The 21,643-nt window shown below is 36.5% G+C and overlaps 1 protein-coding gene across 4 annotated transcripts in view; it reads left to right on the top strand.

The window, feature by feature from the left end:
* CDK13 (cyclin dependent kinase 13) overlaps positions 1-21,643 on the top strand; it is a 123,964-nt gene that overhangs the window by 28,351 nt on the left and 73,970 nt on the right. For all 4 annotated transcript variants that reach the window (XM_043588521.1, XM_043588519.1, XM_043588520.1 and 1 more), the window contains exons 3-5: positions 7,449-7,619; positions 8,960-9,099; positions 11,378-11,548. In XM_043588521.1, the coding sequence (XP_043444456.1) occupies positions 7,449-7,619; positions 8,960-9,099; positions 11,378-11,548 (482 nt within the window). The remainder of the gene's footprint in view (positions 1-7,448; positions 7,620-8,959; positions 9,100-11,377; positions 11,549-21,643) is intronic.

The raw sequence follows: 21,643 nt of genomic DNA, 5'->3' as shown, positions 1-21,643 counted from the left end.
TATGCTACTGTGTAATGTCTGTCTGTTACACCACTTAACCTTTTTCATTTTTATTTTTATGGAGAAATTAGAGCTGTTTTTCCCTCATTTTCTGTTAAAAAGCAACTATATGAGCAGTTTTCCTAGCTGACATCTTTATAGAATTTGGAAACAAGTGGATGAGAATGCTGTGTGGATAGGTCTTTCAAGTGCTCACTTTGGCTGGCATTATGAACATTTTATAATTTAAAACAAAAAAATCATAATTCCTGTGTTTTGTGTCCACTATAATGTCTTTTTTCTACAATCAAAAATGTTGCCAAGAGAACTCATCCAATATAATCAGGTATTCTCCAATTATACCACTCTAATTATGGTATTTGCAGGTTTCACTATTCTCTAGGAACACTAAAGGTTCATAAACAGAGTAGTGATTTGTAATTTTGATGAGTTGTGGAATGGACTCTCCAGCAGAGAGGCATGAATGCAGAACTGAGTCACTTCATTAGTGAGAAAATAACCCATTTGCCAAGAATCTAGTAATTCTGGGCTGGTGAGACTGGTTATTCTCTATTTTTCATATATCCTATGGAGATAAATTTTTACTGGTGGTATTTTCAAGAATTCAAGATGCATGCAGGTGAATGCTCTAAGGAGGGTATTTTTTGTGTATCCTTTTTTTTTTGACAATTGACTGATTTATTGAACAATAGAATCTAAAGTTCTGATCTCAGATGTGTACAATCCCCATTTAGCTTTGCATCTTTTATTTTTTATTTATTTATTTTTTGATTCAACTTTATTTTTTATTTTTTAAAATTTACATCCAAACTAGTTAGTATATAGTGAAGCAATGATTTCAGTAGATTCCTTAATGCCCCTTACCCATTTAGCCCATCCCCCCTCCCACAACCCCTCCAGCAACCCTCAGTTTGTTCTCCATATTTATGAGTCTCTTTTGTTTTGTCCCCCTCCCTGTTTTTATATTATTTTTGTTTCCCTTCCCTTATGTTCATCTGTTTTGTCTCTTAAAGTCCTCATATGAGTGAAGTCATATGATTTTTGTCTTTCTCTGACTAATTTCACAGCATAATACCCTCCAGTTCCATCCATGTAGTTGCAAATGGCAAGATTTCATTCTTTTTGATTGCTGAGTAATACTTCATTGTATACATACACCACATTTTCTTTATCCATTCATCCATCGATGGACATTTGGGCTCTTTCCATACTTTGGCTATTGTTGATAGTGCTGCTATAAACATGGGGGCATATGTGTCCCTTCGAAACAGGACACCTGTATCCCTTGGATAAATGCCTAGTAGTGCAATTGCTGGGTCATAGGGTAGTTCTGTTTTTAGTTGTTTGAGAAACCTCCATACTGTTTTCCATGTGCATCCATTTTTTTTTTAACGTTTATTTATTTTTGAGACAGAGAGAGAGAGCATGAACAGGGGAGGGTCAGAGAAAGAAGGAGACACAGAATCTGAAACAGCCTCCAGGCTCTGAGCTGTCAGCACAGAACCCAATGCGGGGCTCGAACCTATGGACCGCGACATCATGACCTGAGCCGAAGTCGGATGCTTAACCGACTGAGCCACAGGCGCCCCACTGTGTGTCCATATTTAATGAGATGTTGGTATATGTCATGCTTATCATCAAAAATTTTTTTGACCTGTATTCTTTTTGGTCTCTTCTGCTTTTCTGTTGTGTCTCTGTTCTTCTTTCTTTGAATATGTTTGCACATTTCATGGATATAGAAGTTTTTAAGACCCCTGGCTACTACTACTAACATGTGTGGCCACAGATCAATTCAACACCAGTCAGTCACTCTTCTTTTGATGCTCCATTGTCCTTGGTCAGTGGGAACTCCTTAAGCTGACTGTCTTGTCCTTTTGACATGACCTGTTTGGTTTTGAGTACTTCCTAGCCAAGTAATATCTTTTAGGCTTACTTTGAACTTTGCTTCTCCTTCAGACCCGGAATTTATTACTCTTTAAAAATCACAAGATAGACTGTTAACTGTATACTTTCATATAATAAATTGTTTTGTTTTAAAGGAAATTAGGATTATACTATGCATAATACTCGACTTTTTTTTTTTTTTCATTTAATATGTTGGAGATCATTCCATATTGGTATTTGGATAGGTTCAATATTCCTGTCTATAGGAATGATAAATCATGCTCTTACTAACTATTCTATTGGTTAAGGGATACTTAGATTTATAATAATTGTTTGCTATCACACTCTTGTTATATTAATATTTTATGTACATTTGAGCGATTTTTGTAGGATAGTTATAAGGTTGAAGTATATACATTTAAAATCTGATTAAAAGCTGCCAAATTGTATCTTAATAAGACTGTGTACCAATTTATATAGTCTATAAAATATATGATTATTTAATTTTGCGTTTTTCTGATTATTGAGATAGCATCTTTCTGAATACTTGTTGGCTATTTATTTTTTTCCAGTGAACTACTTGTTTATATCTTATGCTGGCTTTTCCTTAATACTGTTTTTCTTTTTTTTTTTTCCTTATGTTAAAGATCTTTCCTTTCAGAGTCTATTGCTTGCCTTTGACATTTATTTGTTTTGTTTTTGGCTATATGGATGTTTTCCTTTTTTTACAATTTTTTTTTAATGTTTATTATTTTTTGAGAGAGAGAGACAAAGAGCAAGCAGGGAAGGGGCAGAGAGAGAGGGAGACACAGAATCGGAAGCAGGCTCCAGGCTGTGAGCTGTCAGCACAGAGCCCGATGCGGGACTCGAACTCACAGACCGCGAGATCATGACCTGTGCTGTAGTGGGCTGCCCAACTGACTGAGCCACCCAGGCGCCCCGGATGTTTTCCATTTTTAAATATAGTCAGATCTATCATTTTTCCCTTAAAACTTATGGGTTCATAAAGTTAAAAAAAACTTGACTCAAATCATACAGAAATTTGTTTTTGGTTATTAGATGAGGAAGAAAAATGCTCTCCCCTACCACCCTGTAGGCTGATAGATCCAGTTGTTTCTAACATCACTTACTGAATAGTCCCATCTCACTGGTTTGTGGTGCCATATATAAAAATTCTTATAGATACCTGTGTTTCTGGACCCTCTCTTCTTTTTTTTTAAAAATGTTTTTTATTATTTTTGACAGAGAGAGACAGAGAGACAGAGCATGAGTGGGGGAGGGGCAGAGAGGGAGGGTGACACAGAATCCATACAGGCTCCAGGCTTTGAGCTGTCAGCACGGAGCCCTATGTGGGACCACGAGATCATGACCTGAGCCGAAGTTGGATGCTCAACCGACTGAGCCACCCAGGTGCCCCTGGACCCTCTTTTCTATTAATGTGTTTTATTATTTCTTTGTCAGTACTTTTTGTTTTGACTTCTTTAGATGAATAGTATATTGGTTCTCAGACTCAAATACCGATTAGTGAATAGCTCTGCTATTCAGCCTCAGCTTCTGTGCTACTGTATATGAATTTGAGCCCAGTGTTGCTAGAGCCTTTGATTTTTTTTTTTAAGAAGCCTGAAATCTGAATGTTTATGTAAATTTTCTGATTTAAAAATATTTACAATTTAATTCATAGTTGTTCTTTTTTTTTTTCTTATAAAACATTGGGTAGACCATAATATACATTCCTTGACTTCAGCCAATCTTGGGCTTCTAGTTTGGGATCTTTTATAAAATTTGTTTTAATGTTTATTTATTTTTGAGAGAGAGAGAGAGACAGAGAGAGACAGAGTATGAGTGGGGGGATGGGCCGAGAGAGAAGTAGACACAGAATTCGAAGCAGGTTCCAAGCCATCAGCATAGAGCCGGATGTGGGGCTCGAGCTCATGAACTGGGAGATCATGACCTGAGCCAAAGGTCACGCTTAACTGACTGAGCCATCCAGGTGCCCCTAATTTGGGATCTTTTAAAACAGGTTGACCACAGGACAAGGCAAATCTCACTTCATTATTGTTTTTTGGAAGTGTTTTTTGGCAGATTTTTGTCTTTATTCTTAGATTTTTATAACCTGCTTGTCAAGTTATATTAAAAAATTTTTTGCTTGTGTTTTGTGTGGGACTCTAGTGAGTGTAGTAGATTAATTTGGAGACTAATAGCTTTACAGCATTACAGTTTCCTGTACAAAAACATTGTTTCTTTCCATTCATTCAGATCCAGTTTTATTTTCATCACATTTTTAAATTTTCTTCTATTGGCCTTGTATATTTCTTGTTAAGGCATTTTATTGTTTTTGTTGCTGTAGTATATGGGAGCTATTAAAAATATCATGCTTCCTGTTTGGTTATTGCAGGTATTCAATAAAAATAATGATGCTTTTAATTATATAGTATTATTCTTGGATAGTTAGTATTTCATTTCTCTGAAGCCTGGGAGTCTTGCTGAATTTGGTAGTTCATAACATATATATGAATATAGGCAGTCTTTTAATTTTTAAGTTATAAGTAAAGTTAAGATTTGTGTTTTTTCCTCTAAAAATGTTGATTTGAATCTTCAGACAAATGAGAATTTTTGACTGAAAACTAATTACAAGTAAGAGACTACAGTTTTGTTTTGTTTTGTTTTTTGAGACTACAGTTTTCTAAGAATTATTTGGAATAGGTTTATTTTCAGGCACAGTTCAAGTGGTACCTTTTTAGAAAGAAGCCTTTACTATCTTTCAATCCTGATTTAGCGACCCGTTAGCTACATTACTCTAGGACTCCATTTGTGTAGTACTTTATCCTACTGCTTGCTTGACTATGTTCTCCAAAAGTCTGTCTAAGTTCCCTTTCTGAGAGGAGTTATATCTTAAATTTTTTTGATGTCTATTTATTTTATTTTTATTTTTTTTAAATTTAAAAAAAATGTTTATTTTTGAGAGAGAGGGAGAGACAGAGTGTGAGCAGAGGAGGGGCAGAGAGAGAGAGGGAGACACAGAATCCGAAGTAGGCTCCAGGCTCCGAGCTGTCAACACAGAGCCCAATGTGGGGCTCAAACTCACAAACCATGAGATCATGACCTGAGCTGAAGTTGGACACTTAACCATGTGAGCCACCCAGGCGCCCCTGGAGTTGTATCTTGACCTGAGCTGAAGTCGGATGCTCAGCTGACTGAGCCACCCAGGCACCCCTGATGTTTGTTTATTTTTGAGAGAGAGAGAGAGAGCGTGAGCAGGGGAGGGGCAGAGAGAGAGGAGACACAGAATCTAAAGCAGGCTCCAGGGTCTGAGCTGTGAGCACAGAGCACAATGTGGGGCTCAAACTCACAAACCATGAGATCATGACGTGAGCTGAAGTTGGATGCTTAACCATCTGGACCACCCAGGTGCCCCAGGAGTTGTATCTTAATGTATTTGTTATAGTTTTTATTGTTAAAGTCCAGTGCCTTACCTAACATCTAGTACATAGAAGCATAAAATCAATTGAACGTATGGACATTAACATTGAAAAGGAGGCTGTGTACCATTACTGTAAAAATAAAACTGCAAACTAGTTTCCTTTTGAGCATGTTTTCTCTGTTAAAGAACCTTCTGGTGAGTAACACGGGGCTATGGAGAAAAGGCACAATTTTATTATAGTTATTGATAAATGGTTTTTATCAGATGGTATTAAAGCATGCATTTGTACAATAATATTGTTTAACACGAATAGAAGTTATAATTAAATGATTTACATTGATAATGTCATTTGTAATTTCCGACCGCAGTGGTGTAGTCTCACTAAACTTTTTCTTTCTTTTTTTTTTTTTTTTTTTTCAACGTTTATTCATTTTTGGGACAGAGAGAGACAGAGCATGAACGGGGGAGGGGCAGAGAGAGAGGGAGACACAGAATCGGAAACAGGCTCCAGGCTCTGAGCCATCAGCCCAGAGCCTGACGCGGGGCTCGAACTCACGGACCGCGAGATCGTGACCTGGCTGAAGTCGGACGCCTAACCGACTGCGCCACCCAGGCGCCCCTCACTAAACTTTTTCATTATCGGACTCATAACTGCTATGAAAGTGTGTGAAGTCCAAATTTTGTTATCATTATAAGATTTTCTTTCAAGAAATGTCATTTTTAAAAAATTTTTTTCAACGTTTTATTTATTTTTTGAGAACGAGAGACAGAGTGTGAGTGGGGGATGGTCAGAGAGAGAGGGAGACACAGAATCCGAAGCAGGCTCCAGGCTCTGAGCTGTCAGTACAGAGCCTGATGCAGGGCTTGAACCCACGAACTGTGAGATCATGACCTGAGCCGAAGTCTGATGCTTGACTGATAAGCCACCCAGGTGCCCCAAGAAATGTCATATTTTTAAGCAGATTTTTTAGTAACTGGGAGGTTTAAAATATCAGATTACCAAGTCAAAATTCGGAGTTCTTTATGCATTCAAAAAAGTACAATACAAACAACTTAAATTTTGACCTGTAATTTCTGTAAGCTAGAACCTTAAATATTTAAGAGAGTCATTATCCAATTTAAGAAAATTAACCCTGGAAAAGGGCAAAGCTAAATTAGTTGTTTGTGGTTATTTAAATGGGCAAGATAAATAACGCCATTTAGTGTTATTTATTTAATAAGAGACTTTTTCTTTTAAGTTTATTTATTTATTTTGAGAGAGAGGGCATGAGTAGAGAAGGTGCAAACAGAGAAGGAGAGACTCCCAAGCAGGCTTCACACTGTCAGCACAGAGCCCGATGCGGGCCTTGAACTCACGAAGCATGAGATCATGATGTGAGTTGAAATCAAGAGTTGGATGCTTAACTGACTGAGCCACCCAGACGCCCCAAGACTTTTTTTTTTTAATGTTTGTTTATTTTGAGGGAGAGAAAGAGAACACATGCGGGGGAGGGGCAGAGAGAGAGGAAGAGAGAATCCCGTGGGCTCTGTGTTTGCAGCGCTTGAACTAACGAACACTGAGATCATGACGTGAGCCTAAATCACGAGTCGGACCCTCAACTGACTAGCTGCCCAGGTGCCCCATATAGTGTTATTTATTTCTATAAAACCCCTTACTTCTCTCCAACAGAGTCAGGATGCTATCACAGAACTAATGAATTTTTCTGTGAAGCATGACTAATTGATTTTTTAGTCTTAATTTACAGTTTCATAGTAATTCTAAATCATCTTTAAAATATACGATTTTTTGAACAGATTTAGATTTGCAGAAAAATTATAATTATACTACAGAGAGTCCCCATATATACTGTATTTAGTTTTTTCGGTATTAATATCTTATATTAATATGGTATGTTTGTTTCAATCAGTGAACAAATATCAAAATATTATTGTAACTAAAGTTCATACTTTGTTCAGGTTCCTTAGTTTTTATCTAATCATTTTTGCCCCCAAATTTGGTATTTTGCAATTGAATACAGTTTATTATTTTAGCTGGAAAGTAACTTAGTTTAGTATTTTGCCATTACTACTTAAGTGTAAGACATGGCTGATTATTATTTCTCAAATAAATGTGTTTTGTTTGTCTGACTCCTTTCTTCCTTAGCTTACGAGGAAATATTTCAGTAAAAGCAGTTAAAAAAGAAGTAGAGAAGAAACTACGATGTTTACTTGCTGATTTACCACTGCCCCCTGAGCTACCAGGAGGAGATGATCTCTCAAAGAGTCCAGAAGAAAAGAAAACAACAACACAGTTACATAGTAAAAGGAGGCCTAAGTATGTGCTTGCTTTCTACCTGCTCTTAAATTGACCAGAAATGATTCTGGGTCCTCATAAAATCATAAAACACAAAAAATTAAGATTTAAAATAATAAAAAGTATATTTACTCTTTAAACTTAAGTATATGAATAAATTCTGCTAGAGTTTTGAAAAAAAATTCATAATTCCCTGCATACCTATTCAAAATGACTAATAAAACTAAATTTAATTTTCTCTCATGGTTTGTAATGTATTAATTTCTTGGGGTATTATATGTTAAAGATAATTTCTATAATTAAGTTTTTAAATAATACAAAACACTGAAATTGGAGAAGGTGGAAGTCAGCATTCAGTGAGCCCAAACAAAATTAGTAATGGGCAAGCTGCTATGTTTTCTTTGCTTTTTAGCTCCATTTGCTCCTATAACTAAATGCATTTTTCATTTTGCAAGAGGTGGAGTGGAAGAAGGTTTGAAATCTGTATCCTAAATTAGCTTCAAGTAAGTGCCTAGAGATAACTCCCTTGAAATGTGTTCATCAGTTAAGAAGTGAGCATGTTGATTTCTTTTTTTACTTCTACTTAACCAAGGGAAGGTGTGAGTAAGACTTTGAGTTAGATCTGATTTTAGAATTGCTGTTCAGGTGCCTCGTGTGAGTATGAGGCAATTTTCTAGTATAGAGTAGAAAACTAAAAAACTTTTAAAAGTCTTTCTGAGTATTGTAGCTTTATTCCTTTACTTGAATTTCTATTACATACCAGAATATTGAAAGACTATTAAATTATGTATCTTTTGAAGAATGTCCAATATTTGTCATATATAACACACACACAGCCACAAAGTATGGATTCCTGAAAGCTGATTATATTAATACTTTTTTTACTCTCTTGGACTAAACATCTTTCTAGTATTTCCATTTTTAAGATAATTTCATCTAGCTGTAAGTCTGAATTTGTCAGTAAGCTTTATAGTTAGATTTTTGGTAATGTTCATTATCAAACTTGCTTTTTGGAAGCATTTTATATATTTTGTATATATATAATATGTATTATATATATAGATGATGAATGAAAAGGAAAACTTCCTAAAGGTTGGTTAGAGAACTTTGACTCTTTGTATCAGTGTTGGTTTTATCCACTCATTGAAAAATTACATTTTATTAATCTGGAAGTTCTTCATATAAGCCTTAGTTCTTTTTCCAGTTTGTTAGTCTATAGAAGAAGAGTCAGCATGGAGAAATGATGCCTTGACTTTCATGATAATTTATAATACTTTTTGGGAGAGGGTGGATATTAAATATTAAACAGTTTATTCAACTTGCTTGATTGTATATAAAAACTTAAGAACTATATTTGATAGAATATGTGGGCCTCGCTATGGTGAAATCAAAGAAAAAGATATTGACTGGGGAAAACGCTGTGTGGATAAATTTGATATCATCGGAATTATTGGAGAAGGTACCTATGGACAAGTTTACAAGGCCAGGGATAAAGACACTGGTAAGTATGCCAAATACTGTGGATCTTTGGATCTATTGAATGTACTTAATTTGTGTTTTTTAAAGTGGTTTTTTAGTATTTGTGATGTGTAGCATGGTGGGATTTAGATTTCTTTAATTGTGAATAAATTCTTACATTGTTCGTAATTGGGGAAAAGAAGTATCTTGACCTTAATTAGCCTTAGTAGTAAATTTTGTTGTATTAAGTCTTATGCAACACTTTTTCTTTTAGCAAAATACTCTTTTTTTCTGTCAAAGTTACCCTTTGGAGGCCATATTTGGCAGCTTAATCTTTTAGAACATAATCAGGAACCTGTGAGCCGTTTTAAAGGTTTTGCAGCCAGTAAAAAGTAACTGTGCAGAGGCTACATATTTTACTAATAACTCTTAGAGCCAGTGTTTAATCTTTACTTATAATTCCTTGTTGAAATAAACCAATAGATTAAAATAGCATAGCTATTGAAGCCATTTAGTATAGGGGAGACTAGACTACCTTATGTCTGGAAACTCTGGAACGCGGTTACGGCATACAGTAATACTATTTATACTGGTGATTCTGCATTATCAAAAAGAGATTAAATTGTAGCTTTTAAAGCTGTTTAACAAATAAGGAATCATACTTTATTTTATACTTCCATCAAAAAGAATTAAATAAGTTTTAATGATTAAAAGTATAAACATCCTTCTTTTGGAAAATTTGTAAGTACAGAATTCCTTTTTTTCTCCAAAGAAGAAGAATGAACAAACCTTTTTTTCTAATTTTTTTTTTTTTTAACATTTATTTATTTTTGAGAGAGACAGAGCATGAGTTGGGGAGGGGCAGAGAGAGGGAGACACAGAATCTGAAGCAGGCTTCAGGCTCTGAGCTGTCAGCATAGAGCCCTATGTGGGGCTCGAACTCACAAACTGAGATCATGACCTGAGCTGCAGTTAGACACTTAACCAACTGAGCCACCCAGGCGCCCCAACAAACCTTTATAATAGTGAACTTTTACTTACAGGATTTGTGTGTGTGTGTTCTTTTAATAGTGAGATCTTATCTGAGACAGTACTCACTCATATCTGAATTATAAAGTCGTTTAGTGGGAAGAGCACATACTTTTGAGATAGCTAAAACAGATTTTGAATATATGTCTCACTGCTGGGCTGGGCAGCTTTGGACAAGTTAGTATGTCCGAGCACATTTTGTCACCTGCTTAATGTATAGAATCTTCTCATCTGTTGAGAGATTTTATGCATGTATAAGCATATTATATAAATTTAACCTCCTCTCTATTTTTTTTTTTTTTTTTTTTTTTTTTTTTGAGGGAGAGAGAGCATGAGCCGAGGGGTGGTGGTATAGGAAAAGGGAGAGGGGCGCCTGGGTGGCGCAGTCGGTTAAGCGTCCGACTTCAGCCAGGTCACGATCTCGCGGTCCGTGAGTTCGAGCCCCGCGTCGGGCTCTGGGCTGATGGCTCGGAGCCTGGAGCCTGTTTCCGATTCTGTGTCTCCCTCTCTTTCTGCCCCTCCCCCGTTCATGCTTTGTCTCTCTCTGTCCCAAAAATAAATAAAAATGTTGAAAAAAAAATTTTTTAAAAGGAAAAGGGAGAATCTTCAGCAGGCTCTGTGCTCAGTGTGCAGCCCAAAGCAGAACTTGATTTCAAGAGCATGAGATCATGACCTGAGATGGAATCAAGCTGGACAATTAACCAACTGAGCCATCCAGGCATTCCATCCCCTCCTTCACTTTTTAAAAATGGTAGTGTAGGGGGGCGCCTGGGTGGCTTGGTCGGTTAAGCGTCTGACTTCGGCTCAGGTTATGATCTTACGGTCCGTGAGTTCAAGCCCCGCATCGGGCTCTGTGCTGACAGCTCAGAGCCTGGAGCCTGTTTCAGATTCTGTGTCTCCCTCTCTCTCTCTGCCCCTCCCCTGTTCATGCTCTGTCTCTCTGTCTCAAAAATAAATAAAAACGTTAAAAAAAAAAATGGTAGTGTAATGCAGCTACTGTTCATCATCTTGCTTTTTTCATTTAATATATCGTACAGAGCATATAGTAACAATACTTATGGACCTACCCCATCCTTTTTAACAGTTATATAGTATTCCACAGTTTGGATAATTTAACTAGAGACTTAATTTCTTGAGCTATGAACATTATCATTGGTACTTTGAAAGCTAAAATATATTTTGTGAGTAGTAAGAGGTAGGAACAGAAATTTTGAATTAAAATAAAGTTAAAATTAAGAAAAATGTCATTTGGTTTTGTCAGCTGCTAACTTGATTTTACTTAATTTTTATAGGAGAAATGGTAGCCTTAAAGAAAGTACGTCTAGATAATGAAAAGGAAGGCTTTCCAATTACAGCAATTCGAGAAATTAAAATTCTCCGGCAGCTTACCCACCAGAGTATTATCAATATGAAGGAAATAGTGACTGATAAAGAAGATGCTTTGGATTTTAAGAAGGATAAAGGTATGTGTGCATATTTACATAACCAGTTCTGCATACGCATGATGTTGCTAACTTGCAGATTTTGTCATAGGTATTGACTATATGAGTAATTACTAGGTACATAAAACTATTGCATTAATATCATACTCTGTTTTTAGATGTAGTTGAGTTGAAGAATTATTTATTTACTTTAGTGATATTTGAGTCCCCTAAGAAACAAAACATATTTATCAGTATTACACATATTTAGTAGTAGTAGTTTTTTGGAGCATCAATGTATAATTTTTAATCTTCATTTTTTAGTTATTGAGAAATAGTTTATAGTAGTATAGAATATATGCTTATCTTACATTTTTAAAATGTTTTAATGCCTTAACATGTAAGGAAACTTTATGGTAGGCATTTATGTTATTTCTGAACATGTGGAGGCAAAATCTTACCTGAAATTGCCTTTAATGAATTATAGTGGTATATGCTTTTAGCAGAAAAACTAAAAAGAAATTAGCATGCTCATTAAAGTAGTTATCATAAGGCATATGGTAGGTAAAAGGCTCTACTTCCAGTAGGTTTTAGGATCTTTGAGATTTTGGAACCAAAGTTGACTTCATTATAACCTGTGGTTTTCAAAGAGCAAAATTCTTTTTCAAATCTAAGATAAGATAGATTAAAATAGGTGTTCTGATTGAACATGGTGCTTAACCCCCTCCCATCCGCAACTGTACACACACACACACACACACACACACACACACACACACACACAATCTTAGTCTTCTGGGGAACAGTATAAAAAATGAGTGACTTAATACATAATAGTTATTTTGTAGAAAGGAACTTCTCAAAGTATTCTGTATGCACTATGTAGAAAATTTGAATTTTCTTTTTTTAATTTTTTAAATGTTTATTTATTGTTGAGAGAGAGAGACCAACAGAACATTGAGCGGGGGACGGGCAGAGAGAGAGGGAGACACAGAATCTGAAACAAGCTCCAGGCTCTGAGCTGTCAGCACAGAGCCCGATGCAGGGCTTGAACTTGTGAACCATGAGATCATGATCTGAACTGAAGTTGGACGCTTAACCGACCGAGCGGTTAAGCCCCTAGAATCATCTTTTTAATTGATACCACTTTCATTAGTTGTTGTCCATAATAACACCAATATTCCTTACCTTGATTTTAATCCAGTTTATATTATTCATCATTTCTTATTGCGTAGTAGAAAGGATACTGATTTGACTTGTGTTGGAATGTCTGAGATTTGTGACTTTGCTTACGAGCAGTGCAACCTTATTTGCAAGATCTTTAGCCCATCTGAGCCCTTGTGACCTCTTCATCCATTAAAGGAAACATTATTTTTCTTACTGTGTAGTAAGGATTAAATTCAGATCTTATATATGAGGGTTGTATGTAAATATTTTTCATTAATGTCATACTATAGCCAAAATTAATATATTTGTTCTTCCTCCAACATACCCTGAACCTCCTGCTGCTTTGATTTGTGGGATCGTATCCCTGCCTATTTCTTTAACCCCATTTCTGCCATTTTTCTGATTGTCCACCAAGCTTCAGTCATATAGGTCACATATGCCAATGCACTTCGCTGCCTTAAAGTCTTTACATATGCTGCTTCCCTGGGCTTAAACTTCTCTACCCTCAACACACACATGCATGCACGCATGCACACACGTGTGCACACACAATTTGAAAGACTGTTTTCTCATCCTCTGGGTCACAGACTGAATGTTACTTTATTCATCAGTGAAGCCTAACCGGATGGACCACTTTCAACTGAATGGAGACACAGGCAATTTAAAAGCCTTAGTTTTTTTCTTCATAACTTTTTCCAGAATAACTACTGATTTGTTATTTACTTGTATCTCCATATGAGGATGGGAACCATACTTGTTTTATTCATTATTATAACCCTTACCTAGCTCAGTGACTAGGCCATAGAAGGTACTAAATAACTAATTGCTGGATTGGTAATTAAACTCTGCTTACTATAGCCTGTTCATACTTTAATACTTTTTTTGTTTTAATTTTTTTTTAATGTTTATTTATTTTTGAGAGAGACAGAGACAGAATGTGAGTAGGTTAGGGGCAGAGAGAGAGACACACAGAATCCTAAGCAGGCTCCAGGCTCTGAGCTGTCAGCCCAGAGCCCCATGCAGGGCTCGAACTCACAAGCTATGAGATCATGACCTGAGCCGAAGTGGGACGCTCAACTGACTGAGCCACCAGGCGCCCCAATACTTTTTAAAAGAATACAGTAGTCAGAATTTTCCTTGTATCATATTTATGGTCCTTATTTATTTTCCTTACTGGATTATAAGTTTCCTCAGTCCTTTGTTTTTTGCTTTGTGTTTTCTCCCCCACAATGTCTATCACCATATTTTACAAACCATAGATTTTCCTCTATTTGCTTCCTCATCTTTTCCCCCACCATAATCCTGTTTGTAATTGTTGGAATCATGATACATAATGTGTTTTACTGTGGGGAAGTTACATTTAGATGCCAGCTATTAAATATACTACAGTATGTCAAGGAGTATGGAATTTAAAACCTAATCCTCTTTCAGAATTATTTATTTTATTGAGATAAAATTGACATAACATTGTATTAGTTTTAACAGTATAATGATTTGGTATTACATATATTGTGAAATGAGCACCGTGATAAATCCAGTTAACATTCATCACTACACAGTTACATTTTTTTTCTCGCGATGAGAACTTTTTTTTTTTTGAGAGCGCACATGAGCTGGAGTGAGCATGAGTCAGAGAGGAGCAGAGGGAGTGGGGAAGAGAGAATCTTAAGCAGACTCCATGCAAACATGGAGCCCAGCACCGGGCATGATCTCACAACTCTGAAATCATGACCTGAGCTAAAATCAAGAGCTGGATGCTTAACCGACAGAGCCACCTAGGCACCCCATGATGAGAACTTTTAAGATCTACTGTCTTGGTAACTTTCAAATATACAATACAGTATTATTAACCGTAGTCACCATACTGTGTATTACACCCTCATGCACACAGTTATTTATTTTATAATTGGAAATTTCTATCTTTTGATCCCCCTCACCCATTTTGCCCACCTCTTGTCCCCTGCCTCTGGCAACCAGTCTGTTCTTTAGATTATCTATGAGTTTGGGGGTTTTTTTGTTCTTGTTTTTGTTTTAAATTTCACATGTAAGTGAGATCATATGATATTTGTCTTTCTCTGTTTGACTTCAGGGCACAAAACCCTTAGGGTCCATCCACATTGTTGCAAATGGCAAGATTTCCTTCTTTTTTATGGCTGAATTATATTATACCATATAGTTATGCTATGTTTTATTTATTCAGTCATCTTTTGATAGACACTTAGGTTGTTTCCATGTCTTGGCTGTTGTAAGTAATGTTGCATGGGGGTACATGCATCTTTTTGAGTTAGATTTTTATTTCTTTTGGATAAATAACCAGAAGTGGAATTGCTGAATCATATGGTAGTTCTACTTTTAATTTTTTGAGGCACTTCTATACTGTTTTCCATAATGGCTGCACCATTTTACATTCCCACCAACAGTGCATGAGGGTACCCTGTACTCCTCGCCAACGCTTATTTCTTGTCTTTTTTGATAATAGCTATTCTAATAGGTGTGAGGTGATATGTAATACTTTTTCAATGAATCTATTAAATTTGGTTTGTTTTATTTTAGAGAGAGACAGTGTGTGAGCAGGGGAGAGGGGCAGAGGGAGAGAGAAAGGGGGGGGTGGATAATCTTAAGCAGGTTCTACACTCAGAGCAGAGCCCAATGTAGGGCTCGATCCTACAACTCTAGGATCATGACTTGAGCCAAAATCAAGAGTTGGATGCTTAACTGATTGAGCCACTCAGGTGCCCCATGAATCTATTCTTTCTGGTGAGAACCACGATGATGCAGACTGATTTGGTGAAAAGGGAACTAGATCTGAAGTCTTTGGGTTCTAATCCTGATCATGTTAGCTGTGTACCATTATTCCAATTGTGATTGCTGTCCTGGAGCAGAAGGACAGTATGGAAACTTTGATTTACTATTTTATATTAGAATTGATGAAACTAAAACAAAAAAATAAAACCAAATACTTAACCGTAATTTAAATTTGAAAATTGTAAACAACACAAAAATCAAGTAAAATTGCTAACATAATAATATAAACTTTGTGCCTGAGTGGCTCAGTCTGTTGAGTGTTGGACTTTTGGTTTCAGCTCAGGTCATGATCCCAGGGTTGTGAGATCAAGCGCAAAGTTGGCCTCCGCTTTGAGTGTAGAGTCTGCTTAAGATTCTCTCTTTTGGGGTGTCTGAGTGGTTCAATAGGTTAAGCCTTTGACTCTTGACTTTGGCTCAGGTCATGATGTCATGGTTCGTGAGTTCTAACCCTGTGTTGGTCTCTGTGCTAAGGCTACAGAGCCTGCATGGAATATTCTCTGTCTCTGTCTCCCTGTCTCTCTCTGTGTCTCTCTATTCCTTCCCCTCCCACCATTAGTTCTTTCTCTCTCTCAAAATAAACAAATTTAAAAAGAATTTAAAAAGTAAAAACTTAAAAAAATATAAAAACATAGTAAAAACAATATATATAAATATATAGTGTAAATATATTATAATAAATAATATAAATAAAATCAAATATAAATAAAATAAAAACAAATATATATAAAGATTTGCATTATTATAACAGAAGCCATAGCACAAAGCACTTGGCTCTACTTCCTTAAGAAAACAGGGTTAAGTGGTTTCCATAAGTCATAGGTGGATTTTTGTGCAAAATCTTAGAGATGCTGAATGAGCTTTTTCTGAAATGATCTGGGGAAATGGAGGGAGGCTAAAGTAATTCTAAATTTTTTTCTTAATTTTCTTTATCTTCAGGCAGTCTCATCTTTTTATTTTTTTTAATTTTTTTTTTTTCAACGTTTATTTATTTATTTTTTTGGGACAGAGAGAGACAGAGCATGAACGGGGGAGGGGCAGAGAGAGAGGGAGACACAGAATCGGAAACAGGCTCCAGGCTCTGAGCCATCAGCCCAGAACCTGATGCGGGGCTCAAACTCACGGATTGCGAGATCGTGACCTGGCTGAAGTCGGACGCTTAACCGACTGCGCCACCCAGGTGCCCCAAGTCTCATCTTTGTAATAACTGAGGGGAATCTTTGAACCTTTTTGTGTGTTTTTCAATCTTTAGGTGTTAGCAAAGGGTAGTTTTTGTTTCAAGGAAAATATTTCTTGTACTTCTAGATTTGCAGTTTCAAGTATGAAAGGAGAGTGGGATATAACTACTTGTATTAATTTCAGTACTCTGATGTTCATATCTCACCGTTCCTCAAATTTTTGAACTAAAGTATGAACTATTTTGCAACAAAAGTTTTGCTTTATTTTCTTGCTTCCACTGAGGATTATGAATTTATGGAAAGATACTTTCTTTTTTTTTTTTTTTTTAAATTTTTTTTTTCCAACGTTTATTTATTTTTGGGACAGAGAGAGACAGAGCATGAATGGGGGAGGGGCAGAGAGAGGGGGAGACACAGAATCGGAAACAGGCTCCAGGCTCTGAGCCATCAGCCCAGAACCTGACGCGGGGCTCAAACTCACGGACTGCGAGATCGTGACCTGGCTGAAGTCGGACGCTTAACCGACTGTGCCACCCAGGTGCCCCAAGTCTCATCTTTTTAATAACTGAGGGGAATCTTTGAACCTTTTTGTGTGTTTTTCAATCTTTAGGTGTTAGCAAAGGGTAGTTTTTGTTTCAAGGAAAATATTTCTTGTACTTCTAGATTTGCAGTTTCAAGTATGAAAGGAGAGTGGGATATAACTACTTGTATTAATTTCAGTACTCTGATGTTCATATTTCACCGTTCCTCAAATTTTTGAACTAAAGTATGAACTATTTTGCAACAAAAGTTTTGCTTTATTTTCTTGCTCCCACTGAGGATTATGAATTTATGGAAAGATACTTTCTGACTGAATGTAATAATATTCAATTAAAAATTTAAAGCAGTTTATAATTCTCTGGACAGAGAAGACTTTGTTTTTGCAATTATATGTACTATAAAATAAAAACTACTGTCTTTGATCTCCATCTCAAAATGTAAATATTTTGTATTCAGGTTAAAAAAAAAACCTAAATACTGAAATAATGGTATCATTCCAACAAAATAGTATTGGTACTTACAAATAATATGATATGCTGGACAGCCAAAAGCTGTAATTGTAATTACTATATTCAAATTAAGCTGTAATACTTTCAGTATTAGTACTTATTTAATAATGGAATTTGTGTAATCTTTTAATTTGGAATTTTCTTAAAAATCAGCAAAAAACTGGGGCGCCTGGGTGGCGCAGTCGGTTAAGCGTCCGACTTCAGCCAGGTCACGATCTCGCGGTCCGTGAGTTCGAGCCCCGCATCAGGCTCTGGGCTGATGGCTCGGAGCCTGGAGCCTGTTTCTGATTCTGTGTCTCCCTCTCTCTCTGCCCCTCCCCCATTCATGCTCTGTCTCTCTCTGTCCCAAAAATAAATAAAAAAAACAAAACAAACAAAAAAAAATCAGCAAAAAACAATGTTTGTTTGTGGCAAGGTGTCACCATATGGTTGAGGGAAAAAGTCTCATATGTCACTGCTATGATTTCTGATTTCACATGGTGCTCCCTTGCATTTGCATTGCATGTCATACGCAGTTCTTCTAGACGCTGGAGCCAGATTTCCTTCTGTTTTAGTGACTTTGTACATAAAACTTTTATTCACCTCTGATTGTTCCCTTAAATAGATTAATACAAATTGGATTACTAGGTCAGTGGATTTGAACATTGAAATTTCTTGACACATGTCACCAAGTTTTTCAGAAAGGCTGTGCCAATTTATAAAGCAGGAGTAGAACAGACTAGGAAAAGAAGGTAACTGTCTCAACCTGATGAAGGGCATCTATGAAAAACAAGATGTCTGTTCTTACCACTTCTATTCAGCATTGCCAAGGCAGTTAGGCAAGAAAATTAAATAAAAGATAAACAGATTAGAAAGGAAGAAATAATACTATCTCTAATGTGTGCATGGTGTGTGTGTGTGTGTGTGTGTGTGTGTACGTGTACGTACGTATGTATGTACACGTACACACATACTCTCTCTTCATAGAGAATCCTATAGAATCCACTAAAAAACTCAGAACTCATAAATGAGTTCATTGAGGTGGCAGAATGCAAGGTCAATACACAAAAAACTGTTGTATTTCTGTATATTAACAACGAACAGTCCAAAGTGAAATTAAGAAAACAGTTTCATTGTAATAGCCCTAAAAGGAATAAAATATCTAGGAATAAATGAACAAAAAAAATGTAAAAGTCTTGTACACTGAAAACTATAAAACATCACTGAAAAAAATAAGACCTAAATAAATGGAAAGACGTTCCTTGTTCATGGATCTGTTGACTTAATATTACTAAGATGGTAAATTGATTTGTATGTTTATTGCAGTCCTTATCCTGGCTGGCTGGCTCCTTTTCAGAAACTGACCAGCTGATTTTAAAGTACATATGGAGGGGCAACTGGGTGACTCATTCGGTTGAGTGTCTGACTCTTGGTTTTGGCTCAGATCATGATCCCAGGGTTATGAGTTCGAGCCTCTTGTCACTCTGCATTGAGCCTGGAGTCTGCTTTAGAATCTCTGTCTCTCCCTCTTTCTCTCCTTCTGCCTCTCCCTCTGCCTCTCCCTCTGCCCCTCTACCCTGCTCACACTTTTGAAAGAAAGAAAGAAAGAAAGAAAGAGAACATATGAAAATTCAAGAGAGGTAAAACAGTCAAAAAATATCTTTAAACAGAAGAACTGGGGTGTCTGGGGGCTCAGTTGGTTAAAGTGTCTGACTTCAGCTCAAGTCATGACCTCACAGTTCACGAGTTCGAGCCCTGCGTTGGGCTGTGTGCTGACAGCTCAGAGCCTGGAGCCTGCTTTGGATTCTGTGTCTCCCTCTGTCTCTCTGCCCCTTCCCCACTTTCTCTCTCTCTCTCTCTCTCTCTCTCTCTCAAAAATAAACATTAAAAAAAAATTTTAACAGAAGAACTCACATTTCCTGATTTCAAATATTACTATAAAACTTAGAGTGATCAAGACTGTGTAGTACTGGCTTTAGGATACATATATAGATCTGTAGAATAGGTTTGGAAGTCTAGAAATAAACACTCACATTTTTGGTCATTTCATTTTTCAATGATGATACCAAGACCATTCAGTGGAAAAGAATAGCCTTTTTAGTAATCAGTGCTTGCTCAAGTGGATATGAAAAAGAATGAAATTGGGCCTTTTATTCATATCATATGTAATAATTAACTCAAAATGGTTCAGTGACTTAAATATAAACCTAAAACCTTAAAACTCTTAGAAGAAAATATAGCAGTAAATCTTCATGGCCTTGAGTTAGCTAAAGCCTTCTTAAGACACCAAAAGCAGAAGCAGTAGAAGAAAGTAGATATATTGGACTTCTTCAAAATTAGAAACTTTTGTGCTCTAGGGGACACTACTGAGAACAAGTGAAAAGACAACTCATAGAATGGGAGAAAAGATTTGTATAGCATCTATCTGATAAGGAACTTGTATCTAGAATGTATAAAGAACTCTTACAACCAAATGATAAAAAGACAACCTGTTTAAACATGCAAAGGATCTGAATAAACATTTTTCCAAAGAAGATAGGCAAATAGGGGCACCTGGGTGGCTCAGTCGATTCAGCATCTGACTTTGGCTCAGGTCATGATCTCTCAGTTTGTGAGTTCAAGCTCCGCATCAGGCTCTGTGCTGACAGCTCAGAGCCTGGAACCTGCTTCGGATTCTGTGTCTGCCTGTCTCCCACTCATACTCTGTGTCTCTTTCTCTCTCAAAAATAAATAAAGATTTAAAAAGTTAAAAAAAAAAACATAGGCAAATGACCAATAAGCACATGAAAAGATGTTCAATATCATAGCCATCAGGGAAATGCAAATCAAAATTAGAGTGAGATGCCACTTCATATGCACTATAGGATGGCCATAAGAAAGAGGATAGATAGTGACATGTATTGGAGAAGATGTGGAGAGATTGGAAGATTCAGACATTACTGGTGGGAGACTCATACATTACTGGTGGGGTTGTAAAATGGTACAACCACCTTGGAAAGCAATCTGCATGTTTTTTAGAATATTAAACGTAAGAGTTATGAGCTATAGAACTTCAACTTTTGGGACATATCCAAGAAAAATAAAAAGATATATCCACACAGAAACTTGTAAACTAATGTTCATAGGAGGATCATTCATAATGGCCAGAAAATGCCAACATCAGTTGATGAATATGTCAAAATCTGGTACACCCATGCAGTGCAATAGTATTATACCATAAAAGAGAATGAAGAACTTAGACCAACAAATTTGATAACCTGGATAAAATGGAAAAATTCATAGAAATGTACAACCTCCAAGAATTATGAAGAAATAGAAAATCTGAACAGACCTGTAACTGTAAGGAAATGAATCTGTAACAAAAACTTCAACAATGACAACTAAAAAGCCCAGGACCAGATGCTTTCACAGTGAATTCTACCAGTCATTTGAAGAATTAACATCAGTCCTCTCCAAAACTTTCCAAAAAACTGATCACAAAGAAACACTTTTTGGGGCGCCCGGGTGGCTCAGTTGGTTAAGCATCTGACTCTTGATTTCTGCTTGGGTCATGATCTCATGGTTCGTGGCATTGAGCCCTGCATTGGGTTTGGAGCTGACAGCTCGGAGCCTGCTTGGGATTCCCTCTTCCTCTCTATGCCCTTCCCTTGCTTGCATGGTCACTCTCTCCCTCTCTCTCTTTCAAAATACATAAACATTAAAAAATAAATAAAAAGGAGAAACACTTTCAAAATCATTCTGTAAGGACATCATTATCCTGATACCAAAACCAGGCAAAGACAGTATAAGAAAACTATAGACCAATATTTCAGAGATATATTTATACAGAAATCCTTAGAAAATACTAGCAAACTGGATTCAGCAGTATATTAAGAGGATTATACACTATGACCAAGTGAGATTTATTCCTGGAATGCAAAGATAGTTCAGCATATGAAGATTAGTCACTGTAATACACTACA

The sequence above is a fragment of the Prionailurus bengalensis genome, chromosome A2 (assembly GCF_016509475.1).
Source record: "Prionailurus bengalensis isolate Pbe53 chromosome A2, Fcat_Pben_1.1_paternal_pri, whole genome shotgun sequence".
Lineage (NCBI taxonomy): Eukaryota > Metazoa > Chordata > Mammalia > Carnivora > Felidae > Prionailurus > Prionailurus bengalensis.
This window is presented reverse-complemented; position numbering and strand designations above follow the sequence as displayed.